Source organism: Strix aluco, chromosome 3 (assembly GCF_031877795.1).
Source record: "Strix aluco isolate bStrAlu1 chromosome 3, bStrAlu1.hap1, whole genome shotgun sequence".
NCBI lineage: Eukaryota > Metazoa > Chordata > Aves > Strigiformes > Strigidae > Strix > Strix aluco.
Window position 1 is genome coordinate 102,639,283 of NC_133933.1, and position 18,184 is coordinate 102,657,466.

An 18,184-nucleotide genomic window follows, 5' to 3' on the forward strand; every position below is an offset into this window, starting at 1 on the left:
TGACCAGACAGTCAGCACACTTCTAGTTTCAGAGACAATGGGATAAACTTAATGTCATAAGAATCTAATATAAATGAAGTTATAATTAATTAAGGTTGAGCAGCTCTCATTTTGTCACAAAAAGTATGGGTTTCTATCTTTTTTTCTAATGTTTCGCTCCTTGATGTTTGTCTTTATGTTGTTAGGCCAGGTCATGCTTCCCCCCCCCCCCCCCAACTTTCTTCTTATAATTTGTTCTTCATACGCTCCTAGTTTCTATATTAAACTAATTTCCTTTGTCCACTCCAGAGGCTCTGTCAGCAGTTTTATGTCCATTACTAGAGCTGATACTTGGATCATTTTTTAGTCTGGAGAATGACATCACTTTCTTTTACAGCTTGTGTGTGTGATTTTGAAGCCCTCTTATTCTAGTCTATAATAATACTGGATTAGATTGAATAAAATGTCTTCAGGTATACATATGAATACCAGATTAGACTGAACAAAATTTGTTTCTTTATTACAGAGTCATCTCATTTTCATTGATCCTTGCCTGTTAGCTGTCTAGCTGGTTGTTTTATGCCAACTTTACTTCCAGGAGGGCACAAGTGCCTAGGTTTAGCACATTCAGAAACTCACCTCTGTGTATTAGATGTGATAGAGGCAGCACATTAATTTGTAATGTGATTTATTATACTGAATGCTCCATAAATTTAAAGTAGGCATGAGTGAAAGTTCAAAAGAAAAAACTTGACATCAAATAATTCTGTGAATGTCTGGGTGCTTCTAAGGATATTAGGGTCGAAGTATTTTCAGAACAGCCTGTTTCTTTAACTTTCCTCTACTTTTGAACCTGAAGTTGGCAAAAATGGCACTTTGTGGTATTTGAAGTATACTGATATGATAATGGTCATATGCTTAAGGTCTAAAGTTGAATCAGTTATTATGTTAAGATACCAGATAGCTTTGTTTTATGGAAAACGGTAGTTGTTCTACTGCTTTTTCTTACTTTATTAAAAAGCTTCCAGCATCAACATCAGGTTTGAAATTCAGAAACAAAATCTTATTTCTGTCTGTCAGTAACTAGACTATTCCTTTGGAATATCACAACTAACTCCCATAGCTGTGCTATTACTTGAGATCTAGGAGCAAACTGAAAGCTCTGGACAAGCTTTTAGGTGGGTCAAGTTCCTGTCAGTTCTTCTACTTAACAGGAATGTGTTTATGACCTTTCACTATTCATTGAATAATTGAGCTAGACATCAAACCAGATACACTGATCAAAGGCTGATACGCAGATATCTGTCACTAAGTGGACTAGTGATTTGGTTTATTTTGCACAAACAACTTAAGGCTGTTGTTCTTCATTAGTTCTCCTGTGCTGTTCAGTACCTGTCATGTTGAAGGTGATTTCTTTGACATATTTCCTGGTAAGCTTTCTGGGAGAGAAATGAAAGACAGGTATAAATAGAATAAATGGCAGAGGTCAAGAAATAGAGACAAAAAAATAGTCTATCACCGATTATTAATTATGTAACAGATCTCAAACTGACTAGTTTGTTGTCATAGGATTACTGTTAGTCTGGCTAGATTAGGCCCATACATAGAATTACATTTCTAAAAACAGTTAAATTTAAAACTTATTTTTTTCCCAGAAATCCTTCAACTTTCGTAACAAGAATCTTTCCCGAAGTGCAGCAATAATTTTTAAACACTTTCACTGTCAGAGTTTTTTATTTTAATGATTGTTTTTAAATACTTCTTATGGCCTTGTAATGCTTGTTATTTCTTGTAGTGTTTCCTAGAATAATATTTTAAAATAACTAGAAAAATACAAGAACATAGAGGCATGGATTTGTTAGTATTTTTCTTTTCTTCTGCAAACCTAATGCTTACATAATGTTTAATATTGGCTGTTCTCAAATAGTGAATGTGTGTCAATATGAGAAGAAGCCATGTTGCATGTTTGTATGCCTCAGCATGTTACAGATGAATCTTCACAGCGAAAACTAACCCCAGCAAGATTTCCATTGGACTATGAGAACTGTCACATCTGAGCAGTAATAGATTAAATTCTAAAGGCACAGGCCAGCATAGGCCAGCATTTGTTTGCAATGGGAACATGAAATGTAAAATAATTTGAAGAGAAATCATTGCTAGCATAGTCATTTAAGAGCACTAAATTTTCATTATTGTATTTTTACAAATGTGTCACTTTAAAATGATCAATATCAAAACCATTGATGACTATGAATTTATTAGCAAAGCTATCACTACCACTTTATGAAAAGGTCATGTATAAGGATATGCAGTGCAAATAACTAGTATTTCCATTTAAGATCATTTTTCTTGTGGTCACAAATTACTGTAAGTGCAGTTAGAGTTGTAAATATGTCTAGATACCAGCCATATTTTAAGCTGGAGCCTGCGTTGAATGAAAATGTAAGCTTGTATTTACTATGATGTGCTATTGAAATAAGATTAAAATTGTACTTTTTGCATATATTTATTAAATGCATTTATTATACACAGATATAGAAATATTACAATGTAAGACAAAGCTCATCACAGCTCATCAAACTTTGCCTGTACTAGCTCTTTTAAATGTGCTCCTTCTTGCTAATTTAACTAATTCACTATTTAAAAGGTGGGAGAGATAAGCAAATTAGATATGTTCTTTGTTTCTCCTGTAATCCTTACTTAAAATTTAAAAGAAAATAAATTATTTTATTCTTGATATCAGATAATATATAATTTATAATAACTCCAGGAGCGAAAGAATATAAGTAGGTCTGGAAGGACAAATAAATATACTGGTCATAATTTTTAACATGTCATATTGTTTAGGGAAGGGTATATGACTAAAAATAGAGAGCAGCTAAGCTTTTGAAAATCCATAATGCTATCTCAACTTCTGTAGATAGCTAGTACTTAATATTAAGTTATTTATCTTAGTATTTCACATTTTGCAGTGCTTAGCACAAAAATCACATAGGCTTTATAACTTACTTAAGAAGAGTAAAATAGAAAAAAACCTTTTTAAATAAAGTAGCACATAAGAATACGACAGGTAATGATTCTAATAATAAGATTCAGTAACTGATTTTGGTGATTTTTAAATAGTGGTTTTATCAGAATGATTCAGTTCTTGTAGCACTGTTTAGAAATTTAGAAATTAGAACAATTCCAAATCCATGTTTCATACTTTTTTTTTCACCTTAGTCTTTCATACTGCTTATTATGATTGTTCATCCAATTAATATCAGAATTCGTAATCATATTGCAAACCTCCGCTTACCCCCAAAAAGTGTTTCTTTGCTATGAGTTAGGTTATTAACTAATACTAGACCAAGCCATGTATGTCTTTCAGACTAGGAAAAACAGGGTCAATTGCAGATTTTCTTCATGTCTCAGAAGTCAATTTTCTTTCAGTTGTGGAGCAACACTGTTACTACATTCACTGTTTTTACATCCTGTGAAGAACAGGTAAATAACTCATTACGAGAAGGCTGAAAGGTAGTGTAGTTACTGGGAGTTCACTCTGCATAAATCTTGGTTTAGCTTGGTTTTCTTTAGTAAAACTGAAGATGAACAGGTATCCTGGGTTTCTTTTTTTTAAATTATTTTTATAAAATCAGCTTGCTTATTTAGGATATGAATACAAACAAACTTGCATAATGAAAATAATGTCATAATGAAAAATAGGAATAATCTAATTTTGTTAGTGAATATGTATGGTTATGTAAATAGTTAAATCAATAATAACTTAAAAGTGAAGCTTTAAAGTAGCAACTTGGAAAAGACCCTTAAATTAACAAAAAAGGCTGCATAAATAATGTTAGGAACTCAATATGGTTTAGAGCAATTACAAATATGATTTCACAGATGCTTACATTTTTATGTTCACATTTATTTCACAAGGTTAAATGAACTGCTGTTAGCACTAACGAAATTAAGTTGCATGAAGGATTTTTGTAGGAAAAAGCCCTGCTTCCAACAGAACAGAATTTTGTGATGTAAAGTTTTCTGCAGAGGCAAAAAGACCATAATTTTTCATGAGGGAAAAAAAAACAATCTCAAAGGCAAACCTGAGGTTTCTTGCTGGAGTACATTTCCCATTATGTGCCAGTGATAAGCAGTCTTATAATATGCTCATCCTGTTTGGCCTTAATGGAAAAAGAGTTACACCACAAGAAACGTGGTCTGACAGAAGAACTTGGAACACATGGAATAAAGGGAGATTTCTAGATTTCCGTTTGTGTATTTCTGTTTCCAGGCAAGGTGGTTTTTGTCCTTCATGTAAAATAAAAACTGTAACAACCCCCCAAAATGCCCCAACTCCATAGTATCATTAAAAATTAAACTATTTCCATTGAAATCTTGCTCTGTACATGGGAAGAGTACCTGGAGCATATACCTGTATGGTAAAAATTCTGCTCAACATACACATGCAAAGTACAGGCTTGAAGATTTACCATGTTCGTATTTCAGATCCTTGTTGTGTGTGATGAACCTTTTTCATTGTACTTTCTCTTTGCCAGATGTTCAGCTACCATTTTCCAGTAAAGTAACTAGGGCTTAAGGAAATGATTAATTCTTCATTTACAGTGTTGGAGAAGGGAAAATATGCAAATGCTCTTAAATAACACTTTCTTACCACACACATAGTTAATTGGATAAAGACATGCTAGTGAGTATATATTTTTCTGGGTATGTATGCAGGAGATTAAAAATACAGTTTTTGACCCTGTGTAGAGCTGGTAAAACCCACTGCTTATAAATACTGTGCTAAATCTTGTACAAGGGAAAGCTCTGTACAAGGAATAACTATGGTGTTATTTGTGCATTTATTGTGTTCTTTAGAGGACAAGCAAAAGATAATTTGAAGGAACTCAAATGTACCATTTATTTTAATCTGTCTACGATGGATAGTAATACATCATTACAATAAATAAAGGGGAATGAATATATAAATATCAAATCCTATTCCTCCAGTCTCTTGCTTGATTCACTGCATACGTTCCACTGTGAAGCTTCCTGTCATTTTTATGTTTTTCAGTGTATACTGTGCCCTGACTGACAGTCCCACCTCTCTCAGCCTTTTGTCGTATGAGGGATGTTCCAGTCTCTTAAGAATTTTATTGGCCCTTCGCTGGACTCTTTCCAGTAGCTCCATCTCTCTTGTACTGGGTAGCCCAGACCTGACACAGCACTCCAGGTGTGGTCTCTCCAGTGCTGAGCAGAGGGGAAGGATCACCTCCCTCGACTTGCTGGCAGCACTCCTCCTCGTGCAGCCCGGTATACCGTTAGCCTTTTTTGCTGCAGGGGTGCATTGCTGGCTCGTGTACAACTTGGTATCCACCAGGACCCCCAGGTTCTTCTCTGGAAAGTCTTGTATCTACCAATACCTTTTTAATCTGCCTATACTGATATATAATTTATTGTAACATGGCACCTTCAGTTACTGTACATCTACACTGAGATGAAATAATATATAAGATTTTTTTGTTAATGGGTACTGCAGCCATACAGGATATGCATACATGTGAGTAATGTTTTGTGCTTGATGTGACAATCTGCGTGTAATGAGAAATCTGCAAAGCATAGAATTTCAGTAGCTGATTGATAGATGTTTTTAGTGAGACCAGAAAAAATACTGCTGCTTTCTAAACAAAACTGTTGGCAGCCTTCTTTCACTTCTAATTTTGTAATCCATTTCTGGAAGAGTTTTTTGGAAGTAAGTCATGTTCCTGGTTTATGTGAAAACCTAACCTGACAATAGAACAGTTATTAAGAGGTGTCTAATAGATACTTGTGGGTATGGATTAGTAGTCCCCATTTTTGGCTTTTCTATTGGTCGCATTTTTTTTTTCCATTCTAACACTTGTTTTCACAGCACTGATAGATATGCAGGGAATTGAGGAAATCTCAGAAAAACTTTCCAAATTATTTAAGGTATTTAGTAACTAATTTGGGTGTGGCTATGATGTAATAGAAAACATGTAGGCTGGTAATGCCATTTGTCTCAAACGTATTTTCTTTTTTCTTTCCTTGGCCCAATTCCCAGAAATTTATTTTCTCTTTTCAAGTTTGTCTCTCAGTATTATATTTAAAAAATATAAAATATTTTTACAAAATCTTTCTGTCTCTTATATTAACCTTTGATTTACTGTCACTTCAAATATTTCCCACTTCTTGGGCTCATACTGCCAATTTTCTACTCTCTTCAGGGAGAATGTTTTGCAGTTGTTGAGCCTGAGTTCAGGAGTACAGAGCACTAACAGTAAACTATCAATTAAGGGTTTTTTTGTCTGTTTTAACAGATGGAGTCCCCAGGTTGCAAGTTTTGTTTAGTTGCATGCAATAGCCTCACTTATGTAAAACACAGAGGACAAAACGTTACTTTTTTTGATTACAATATGCGGTTAACTCATCAGTATATACTGAGATTTTTTTTGCGTGTCCAACCTGCTTTCATGCAATTATTTTTCTGTTGTTTTATTTTGTTCTATAAATATGTTACTGATATTTCATATTTGTCAAAATGCCCTATCTTAACTCAGAAAGATACCCTTCAGTTTTATCTTCTGACTTTTAAAATTTATCTCAGTGGGTTTGAAAAATCCATGCTACAGAAATCATGGGTGTGTCCCAAGCAAGTATAGCAACTGTGTTGCAATATGAGCACAAAACAAAATGCAGTTGGGAAATACACAAATCAAAAATACGCTATGTACAAATTGGGTGGTGCAAAAGTTGATTTGACCAGCTATAGTAGAATATACATGTAGATAATTTAATTTTAATTACTGGAATTGGTGGAGCTGTTCCACACTATATGACACCTCAGGACAATCATACTGAGCTTGACTTTAAACCATTAACTTCCTTTCTTTTTTATTCTGTTATCTTTGTTCCAGTAAAATACTCTAAGGTTTTAATTTGAGAGTAGAGGGTAAGAGTATCATCACAGAAATGTCTGGGACAATTGCCCAGTATGCATTTCCTTCAGACTTTTGACGCTTAACTTATATTTTTAAACTGTATTAGGAAATTTAATAATTTCCTTTTACCATTAATATAAGTTCATAGCCCGTATCTCTTTGAAACACAATTGTCTCTGTTTCCAAAGTGCAGATTCGGTAACAAAATGCAGCAATATGATTTGCAGACTGTAAACACCTGTAGATGCCACAGTGCTCGTATGTTACACATTTGATCGTTGTGCTATGGTAGTTTATTTACGCAATCAGCTTTTAAAATCCTAAACTCTTTTTGCTGTCTGATAATGGCTTCCAATTTACATGGATTTTAATAGGATTTAAAATCTACCCTGAAAGCTGTTACAACGTTTAGCAAGTAATGACATAATTCACAGTAGTCATGCTTACCATTAAAGTGTTTCCTAACTTTTGGTAGAAAGAGGCCTAGTTAGAAGCAAGCATGTTACAAAAGAAGCAATTAAAACTTCTGCTGAATGGAAGTGTTTGCATTGCTGTGCCTCTCTAATTAATAATCAATTCAGCAAATATTCACCTTTCTCTTTTTTTTTTTTTTTGTATGACATAGTCAGGAAGAAGATATTTTATGCTTTTTACTTCTGTGAGACTATGTCAAACACCCCAGTGCATGCAGATATCAGATAATATTGAAGCTGGAGATAATACTGGAGTGTGGTTACAGTTTGGTATAATAACTTCGCAGTGTGATGAAAAATGACATATGTCTTTTTGAGGTGGATACACACATTTCTGAAGTTTTATTTAGTTTAATCAGTCAGAAATTTAGCATGCACAACACCTGATCATTAGTATATTGAATACTATCACCGTAAAGCCAGAAGGCTTGTATTTATGCTGTCTGAATTACTAGCTAATACACCCTGTATTCTAATACGTTGCATAGGAGACAGTATTTCTCATGTCATGAGTTGTGTAGTACTGCTTAATTAATATACTGATGCCCAATTTTACATTAAAGGTGTTAAATAAGTTAGATAGCTATATAATCCTGAAAAATTTCCATAATAAATTCTTTTATAATTGAGTTCTGTTTGAACTGTGTGCTCAACAGTACAACTCAGATGATTGTAAATGCCTGTGTTTTAGGCATGTCAGTGTAGTAGCTAAGCAGTTTTATAGAAAAGATAGTATCTTTTATTACAAAATCCTGGAGGAGGGAGGAAGAGGTAGTAAAGGATTTGAGGTACACAAGTTGATTGTACAAAAAGGTAGACAGTAAGTACTGTTGCATACCTACCTCATATCCTCTTTTCATCGTGTTAGGACAAACTATTAATGTATTTATAAAATTTTCAAGTTCTGAAATGGTGAAATACCTGTTAGAAGATAAAAATCACACAACAATCAGTAATAATACCTGTTTTAATTGTATTAAAAATACAAGAAGTAACAGATTATTTATTTTACTTAATATATTACAGAGGTACCAATGTGCTTGCTTGCCGGGATGGGAAGGAACGTTTTGTGAAAATGAATCAAATGAATGTAATTCAGTGCCTTGTAAAAACAACGGCACCTGCATGGATCTTTTCAACAGCTATCGGTAAGCATTGCATCTTCTCACTGTATGATTAAGTTCCAGGAATGACAGACTTATGCATCCAGTTATTATTGTATTTCTCATCTTGGAGAATGGAATGTTATTACACAAAAATTATTAAATTATTAAAAATTATTTTAAAAAAGCATCAATTCACAACACTTAGCAAGCAATCTATTTTGGAACAGTATTTTGTCAAAGAAAATATAGGATCTCCTTCTGTCACATATGCCCTTAAACACAGGAGATGCTTTAAGAGTAAAAGAAGTGGGAGTGTAGTTGCACAGACATAGTTGTACAAACTTAGATTAAAGAGATTGTATCATTGCTGCCACCTTGTGGCCTAAAATGACAACAAAATAGTACTTTAACTGGGAGAAAGCATGTGGATTTGACACTAACCATATTATTTTTAACTTAAACCGCAATCTTTATTTCATGCATGCATTTACGGTTTAAAAATTATTTTCTTTCAGTGTTATGAGGATAAGGACTCAGTAAAAACTCTGGCAATCAGCTTCTGTTATTCGTAGCTACGGTTTATCTATATTATAATGTCAATACTAGAACAGTAGTGTATCTGAACATAAATTCTTAATAGATACTGATATAGCTTCATAAAGAACACAGCATAATAACTGTACACAGTCTAGCTGCTGTGCAGTGATTATAGTCCTGGTAATATAGACAATAATCAGAAAGAAAACCTACCACGGTTGAAAACAGACAAACAATCCCCCAAATATCCAAAGATAGATTTAAGTAAGTTAAATAGTCTATATAATATAATACAATATAATACAATATAATATATTTTTTTGCCTTAGTTTATGTTCAGAATTTAACTGACATACTTTGCGTTATCTTATAACTGCATTTTTATATAGTATTAGATGTCCTATTTTGGTAGAATATTTTCAGTCCAATAACAGAGAAAGAATAGCGAGGCTGTGAAAATCTGGTAAAATACTTTTAATTACTTTTTTTCACTTTTTTAAGTCTGTTGGAACATAAAACAATTTTTTAAAGGTTTCTTTATTTTTGTAGTTCTTATTTTTGTGAAGTTTGTAGTTCTTTGTAGTATACTAACAAAAAAAATTATAACTGCATACTGTTTATGTCTGATTAGCTGTTACATTATGGCAATTTGAATTCTTACATGATATAATGGATTGTATAGGCAAATATACAGTTTCAGCATCCACAAGGACAAACATTTTGCAACCATGCATCATTACCTGTCCTCACATTTTACCTACTTTTTCAGCCTCTGAAAGCATTATATATATGACAGAAGGTAACATGGCTTCTCCTGATTTTATTCATAGCTGGATCAATAGCTGGATATATCCATAGCTGGATATATGAGCAAGTCCAAAGACTCTCTACTGTTTAATGAGAAAAAAAAATGCTCAAAAAGTGCTTTTTCTGGATTGGGCAAATACTGAACTGTTACAGAAAATGTTTACAAGGGAATTGTTTTGAACTGTAAGCACCACACATTTTTCCTTAGTGCTATTTGTCCTAGTTGACATAACAGAGCAGAAAAATTAGATGTATCATTGGATCATCATATACAAGGGTCATGATAAGCCAAACAAAAACAACTTCTTCAGAATACCTGTAGTTGAAACTGGGATTTTAAGACTTGGCAATCACAAGGAAAATAAAACTAGACCAATGTTTTTGTTGTATCATCTAAAGCAATTTCATTTCAATCATTAGAGTTCTTCTGGTTGATACAAGACATTCTGCTTATTTTCACAATTACTCTTACTTAATAAAGTGTTGGTTTCTATTACCTTTCTGAATACTTTTCTCTTAAAAACTACAGTGACAAGACAAAGTGTTAATCTCATGGTAGCTAAGCAGTGGCAGTATCTGATCCTGAGGACACCCAGCCATATCTTTAAAATTAAATGGAGCCTTTAAAACAGCATAGCTGGATTCTGACTGCCTAATAGAAAAGATCATTGGCATTCTTGAGCTGTGCGTAGGCGTTGTTTTGGACAAGCACTAGTTGGTCTGGACCAAAGTCAGGCCATGAACTGCTTTGAGAATGCAACAGTGATGGACAATGCAGTTTCCTTGCCTGTGGCTTGTTCTGGTGCTGTTTATTTTCCCGGTCTAAGTTTAGCTGCTGGCAACAATATTCAGAATTTTCTGAATTTCTCTGAAGTTAGCCATACCACTGCTGGTATGTTGTATCACTTCTAACTTAAATTAATATAAAAGATAGATACTGTAACTTTCTTTTATGCCTTTGATAATATGCATTAATTTCCTTTCGTTAAGTATTTGTAAATCCATCTGAAAGCATCATTCTTGAAAAACTAAGTAATTTATTGTACAACAGCATAAAAAATATATTTTTGTATAGAAAAAAAACCCCAGCTGAATATAATACAAAAGGAAATATTTTTGTACCATGTTTCAAATATGTCATAATGAGAATAATGATACAAACCATGATTACTATTTAAAAATTTCTCTTTTAAGTTCATTTATTTATCTGGCACTACTCATTTTTGAACCTTGATTTGAAAACTTCCTGCCAAAACTGAAGTATGCAAAAACTAAGTGCTTTTCTCTATGGATTCCATCATAGGAAAATAAATCATATGCCGACAGAAAAAAAAAAAAGCCTCAGTTACATATTTTTATTTCAAAAATAAGAAAATTACTGAATCAATAGTTAAGCTTTCTCAGGGGAGGTTTTGATATGATCCCAAGAGTGACATTAAGACATAAATGAGGTCAAATGCCATACTACCAAAACAGTTTTTATTATTAAAAGTGAAGAGTGGTAGTGATAGGACAGAATGGAAGGAAAAGACAGAAATCAAGCAAGCATCCAGAATAGAGTCTCAAGAATAGTCACCACCATGGATTCAGCGGTGTCCCGTTGGTCCTTGGTCTTCTTCAGTGGTGGGTGCACACGCAGCAAAGTTTTCTGTTACCTTTTAAGTTCATTGTATCAGCTGATTAGCATATCTGCCCACCTTTAGTTTTTCCTCTGGTCCCATAGGTTTTTGCTGACTTCATGCTTCTTAATCATCTGCCTTCTGGGGCAGAAATGCTCACTTCTTATCAGTTCATTAGCAATGCATCCATGGTGTCTGGCATACACAATAGAGCCACAAATGGCTACACCATGGAGCCGGTGATAAACATTTGGTTTTGCTCAGTCCATGACTCCCTCTTTGAGGCTTATCTAAGGAGTTTGGCAATGCAACTGCAAGGGAGTGGGGGGTGCCTCCTTTGATACATTCCTGCTTCCTTGGGTGACATTCCTTAGACTAATCCAAAGGCCACAGCTTGCCCTTGAGGTTTGCACAGATGCAAGCAAGCTTTGAGACAGTCATTTGACATTTCAGTCTCTCACAAGCTTAAATTGTTAAATGTGAATAATTAGTTATATAATTCATCATAGAATCATAGAGTGGTTTGGATTGGAAGGGACCTTGAAGATCATCTAGTTCCAACCCCACCCTGCCATGGGCAGAGACACCTTCCACTAAATCAGGTTCCTCAAAGCCCCATCCCACCTGTCCTTGAACACTTCCAGGGAGGGGGCAGCCACAGCTTCTCTGGGCAACCTGTTCCAGTGTCTCACCACCCTCACAGTAAAGAATTTCTTCCTTACATCTAATCTAAATCTACCCTCTTTCACTTTAAAGCCATTACCCCTTGTCCTATCACTACATGCCCTTGTGAAAAGCCCCTCTCCAATTTTCTTGTAGTGCCCTTTATGTAGTGGAAGGCCGCTATAAGGTCTCCCCAGACCCTTCTCTTCCCCAGGCTGAACAACCCCAACTCTCTCAGCCTGTCCTCATAGGGGAGGTTCTCCAGCTGCTGATCATCTTCGTGGCCTCCTCCGGACTCCCTCCAACAGGTCCGTGTCCTTCTTATGTTGGGGGCCCCAGAGCTGGACACAGTACTCCAGGTGGGGTCTCACAAGAGCAGAGTAAAGGGGGAGAATCACCTCCCTCGACCTGCTGGCCATGCTTCTCTTGATGCAGCCCGGGGCACAGTTGGCTTTCTGGGCTGTGAGTGCACATTGCAAGGTTATGTTGAACTTCTCATCAACCAACACTCCCAAGTCCTTCTCTGCAGGGCTGCTCTCAATCCCCTCATTGCCCAGCCTGTATTCGTGCATGGGATTGCTCCAGCCTGGGTGCAGGACCTTGCACTTGGCCTTGTTGAACTTCATGAGATTTACACAGACCCACCTCTCAAGCCTGTCTACGTCCCTCTGGATGGTATCCCTTTCCTCCAGCTTGTCAACTGCACCACACAGCTTGGTGTCGTCAGCAAACTTGCTGAGGCTGCACTCAATCCCACTGTCCATGTTGCCGACAAAGATGTTAATTCCTGTTTCATTCCAGTTAATTTTTCTTCAGCTGATAAATTAAGAAATTTCTTTTTCTCTCTTGTCACTTTTCAGTTTGGCACATGGTACAGCAAATAAATTAATGTAGAGTAGTTTCATGCATATATTTTCAGTACCTGTGAACCTCACTAATTCTCATGATAGCATAATCTATCGAGTTATGTTTCTGAACAGTTATAGACAGATGCATCCATTACAGTTGAATTCCCTATTTCTTCTCTATCCTATTGTATCATCTCCCCTGATACTTCTGAGGTTTTGCCCTAATAATATCATACCCTAATTAAAGCCCTCGTGTCTTCTTTGCTGTTACCAGTTTACAGGGAAACTTTAAGTGAAAATCTTTTCAACTCATCTTGCAAAATAATAGGCAACATAGTTGTGTGGATGAACTGGTGTTTCTAATGATGCAGAATAGTTTAGGACTTGGCTGTAATCATTATGATGTTAAAACTTGGAGAATTAACCAAGTGTCTTTCCAAAATACTCAATTCTTTCTGTATATTCACATTGAATCCCACAGATGCATGCTATTTGCCATTTTGTCAGTGTTCATTGAGGTTCTTATAAACAGTAAAGATGGTAAGTGTGTTGTTGCTGCTTTTTCTTTTTATAATGTACCAATGGACTTCTCCATACTGAACAAGAAATTAGACTTACTTAAATATATTTCCTTATGCCAGCTATTGATCTTACATTTTTTTATAACACTTGCAGTGTTTGCTTCAGTAAAGTTATCCTTTTGTCAGCGGTTGAATCCATCCACTAAGATACCATTTTATAATCTCTGTTTAAATTGAAGTCCAGTTCCATTTTAAAACCTGTGATTTCTCCCTTTCCCTCTTTGCTACTTTTGTTTTTAACTTTTTCCTCTTTAAAAAAACTTCAAAAAAATACAGAGTAGTCATCCTTACAGTATCTTAGTTCAATGATTGGGACTTATACTGACTGTGTTAGTCAGTCTAACAGTGCCAGTCCTTACATAGCACCAGAGCTCTATCCAGAATCTCTACTCACTGACTTTATGATAAAGAATAAATTCCTTTCATTGTAACTTCAATAAAGATGTTTGTTACAAATTAATACATAGATGCATATATCATCGAGGAAACTAGTGATCTCTGTGATGGGAATATTTAAAAAGACTGACAAACTGCAAGTTCCAAACTTCATAATGACTCTTTAGTGGATTGCTGATGTTCATTAACATTACACGTTGCCAGAATTCTTCATCACTGTTAATCACTATCATGTGATTAATCACTATCATGTTGCATGTACAACACCATTAGTCCTTACCATTAGTAACTTTACAAACTAATATTACTTTTATTTATCTATCTATATTTGTATATTTATTTATCATTTATCTTTATGTAATCATGCAATACTATGGAACTGATGCTGTTTAGTTAGCACTGCTGGCTGTGGCTGTTGATGGTTCTTGGTTGCTGAGGTCAAAGGTAGTCAGTCCCTAGAGTTCTTCATTGAGGGAAGCAGGAACCACAGTGGCCTGTCTTGTTTTTTCCCTGTCTTTCCTTATCATCAATGTTTTATGCTCCTCTCCAAAAGAAAAGTGCGATCTTTTCTGCCCTTGACATCTTACTTTTGGAGTCAGGACCCCTTCTTGTTTCACTTATTTTTGCTGAGACAGACATCTTTCCTGCCTGATCATTCTTATCCTTTAGTTTTTTCTTCTGGCACACGTTTTCTTACACCCTATTTGTGCAGCTATATCACAGGTCTCCATTTGCCCCTTCACAGTTACGGATATTATTTATGTATTTAAGCCTAGTTGTGTTACAAAATGCTGTAAGTTGTGCTACAGTATTATGAAATGTTTATTAATTTTCTCCATTTATGCTATTTTATTGTGCTTATGTCTGGAACAAATATTAGGTACAGTTCCTTTAGCCTGCTTCTAAGTACCCTTTTCTGGGTGCAGTGGTCCTCTTCTTTGGTTACATATGATACAGATCTGAGTTTTATCTAACGTTATGACTGGTTCACACATAGGTACTCAGTAAAAAAATATAGATAGTTCTGTAATGTTATTTGTATGCTTCTAATTCTAGGAGCTAGATTTTTCTTTTCAGAGGTGACCCTCACACTAAAACATCTCTTTTCTACTAAATTCTGCAAAGACAAAAGCTGGTAAATGCCAATGTCACTTTTAAATACGAGGCTTAATTTCATTAAGCCTTTGTGAGAAATTACGGATAATGTGCAAAAATGTTGTCTATATTTAAATGGTCTTCATTTAAACTCTTCTGTTGTTTATCCTGTCCTGTAAGAGGCTGTTTAGACTCCAGTTGAAATAATGAGTTGTTTTTGTAGTGGAGGGTCTTTTGAGTAAATTCAGAACTCATCTCAAACTGTGCTAGTCTTCCTTAGAAATGCTTCTTCAATTAGTAATCATGCCACAATCATCTTTCTTCGTCTTCACTTAGATAATAATTTATGCCAGCTGACAATTTGGGTAACCATACTGTCAACCAGAGTTAGACTTATTCTGTCTCCTTCCTGTTACTTTCTCAGTCCGTTCCCAAATGCAACATCTTTCCCTGTAGCTCCCCTCTTTGCCTCAGCATTTGAAGCCACATCTTCTTTTCTGAATAAAAAATAATTTTTCATTACTGTAACTGTCATCTACCTGTGCTGAGTTCTTAAAAAAGGACTAGTTTTATGTCATTAGAATGTAATCAGAGTTATGCACACCATGAACTTTAATTATAGTACTGTTACAGAAAAGCAGCATACTGTTTTCACTCTTTCCTTTTTCCCATTCTGGAGAGGGTTTATTTAGAAAAGCAAAGTTAAAATCAGTCTCTGCATTTTCTGAGAACTATGCAAGAATTGTTCTGTGCTAAGTTGTATAAGCAGGTGATTCCTAATTTAGGGATGGTTGAGTAACAAAGATCTATAATTAAAGCATGTGTATTTATGCAGCAAATTTTTAAGATATGCTATTTCTAAATGAATGGATTTTAAACTATCATGGAATTCAAAAGTAAATTGTGATATGATTATAAATTGAATGGTGAGTTCAGTCTGCCTTCTGTTTTCACTGGCAATCCTTTAAACTACTGCTATACTCTTTCTTACTTTTTCTCCCCCAGAAGCAATAAACAGCTTTTCCCACAGATGGGGACCAGCTTGGCATTTAATGGTCCCAGATGCCAAACTCTGGAACATTTTTTTGCAAGCAGCATCTGGCTTCTTAGCTGGCATTTCTTCAGGGTTCTTTGGCCAGCTCTTTCTCTCTTGCTGCAGAGACATTTCCCAAAACATTTGTCTGTTGTGCTTATGACTTATCTTTAGTCCTGTCTTGCAGGGTTTTATTACATCCTAGTACCAAGTTATGTATGTGCCTCTTACTCAAAACCATCTTCAAGAGATTTATTTGGAAAGTCATGAGATTTACTAATGAATTAACTACAGATTATAGTTTCATCTCTGGTAATACTGCTAACAACTGGAAATGTATAGTGTGCTGCTTCTTCTACTGCTGTGAAATCAGCTTTAGGTTTTTTGTTGCCTTAGTCAAACAAAAAAACTTTTGCTGGCCATCTCAGTAGCATCTACTAAAAAGTCACATTTTGCAACCCTTAGGGCATATTTTGGCCATTATTCAACAGTTTTCTTAAAGTTGGGATTTTTCAAAATCCCAGTGAAACATGAAATTTAAAACAACACACAGTAAGTACCTGGAAAATACCTCCCCCTCCCTGAAACCAGCCCATCAACTTTTCTTTCATGAACAGTAGAATTGCTCCTCCTGGTTTATTTAATCACAAGGTAATGTATTTTAAATAAATGTTTTATAATATCTTTTGGTTATAGACACCTAAAAAGACATGAAATGATCATTAGATTAACTCACAGGTTAAATGGAGGGAGTACAAAACAGTTTCTAAAATAATGAGGGGCCTGAGTCATAGCTTTGAGAGCGTATGAAGTGCAATATAAAAGTTATCCAAACTCAACACTGCAGTAGGGCAGTTAAACAGTTCCAATGTAAATAATGTACAAATACCTGAGCACAGCTATCAGAGGCAGCTAACAGATGAAGCAGTTTGCACAGCAGTTTCTGGGCTCTGGCTTGAGATGTGCCAGATTTTCTGGGAACTCCTTTTGGGGTCATCAGAGGACTACTGTGAACTCTTTGAGGAGCTTCAGGGTACCTGCTGCTCCTGGGAAGGGATAGCTACAGGAGGCTGTGACTGCTAGCAAGCTGTAGTAGTTTCCCACAAGTTTTGTTGTCAACTTTTCTTGATTGATGGGGACGTTGAGCTTTTTGTTTCCAGCTGACTCCTCATTAGGGACTGTCAAGCATCCTTTCAGCAAATGCTAGAAAGTGTGTATGTAACTACCAAGTTTAGGGCACAGCCAGCAGAGGCAGGAGTGTAGAAGGGGGCCAGAAACTCTGTTGAGGACACTGTGTACTTAGGTAGTGATGTGCTACAGGGCACTATCCGTGACCATTCACAGGAGCAACTACCTCAGCACATTAGAGACCTCAAACCAGACTGAGCTCCTCAGGGGGATGTAGATCTGCAGGCCTGGGGCTGCAGAGATGTCTGGGACCTCTTGTTGAGGCTGGAACCAAAGGATACAGTGTGCTTGCCTGCAGGAGATACTTGTGTGCTGGAGGAGGATCTATGCTGCCAAGTAAATGAGCTGCAGGAGGCAGTCAGCAGACTGCACGGCTTCAGAGATGATAACAACATAATATTCTCCAAGATCCTACAGGTACAAGAATCTGAACTCCTAACCATAGTGAAGAAGGACCAGGCAGAGTTTGTGCTTAGGAGGTTTGGAAATGGAGATTCCAGTGATGACGAAGGCTGGAAGCTTTTGACATTGACAACAGGATGAGGTCTCCTGTCCTGTCTGCAGCTCTGCAACTACAGAGTAGGTTTAGTGACCTGGTAGTAGAGGACGGACCAGAAGCTCTGTCCAGTGAAGCATCTGAATCAGCTGAACCTGAGCCATGAGGCAGCACCGGGAGGCAGGGATGAGTGATTGTACTGGGAGACTCCCTGCTGCAGGATCCTGATAGGATATATCACAAGTCCTGAGGCAGCTGTCTGATGTCACTGTGAGGCCACTCTTGATTATCGTTAAAAGGTCTTGGTGATGGGGAGAGGTTCCTGAGGATTGGAAGAAAGACAGAAAATGGAAATATGCCAGAGAATGGAATGGAAAAAGGCAGAAAAATAAAGGGCCAGAAATGGAAAATGTCTCTGC

The 18,184-nt window shown here is 36.0% G+C and overlaps 1 protein-coding gene across 1 annotated transcript in view; it reads left to right on the top strand.

The window, feature by feature from the left end:
- The window catches only part of EYS (eyes shut homolog), a 1,110,009-nt gene that overhangs the window by 496,400 nt on the left and 595,425 nt on the right, over positions 1-18,184 (top strand). Inside the window, exon 22 of the mRNA XM_074819828.1 lies at positions 8,423-8,544. Within this exon, the coding sequence (XP_074675929.1) occupies positions 8,423-8,544 (122 nt within the window). The remainder of the gene's footprint in view (positions 1-8,422; positions 8,545-18,184) is intronic.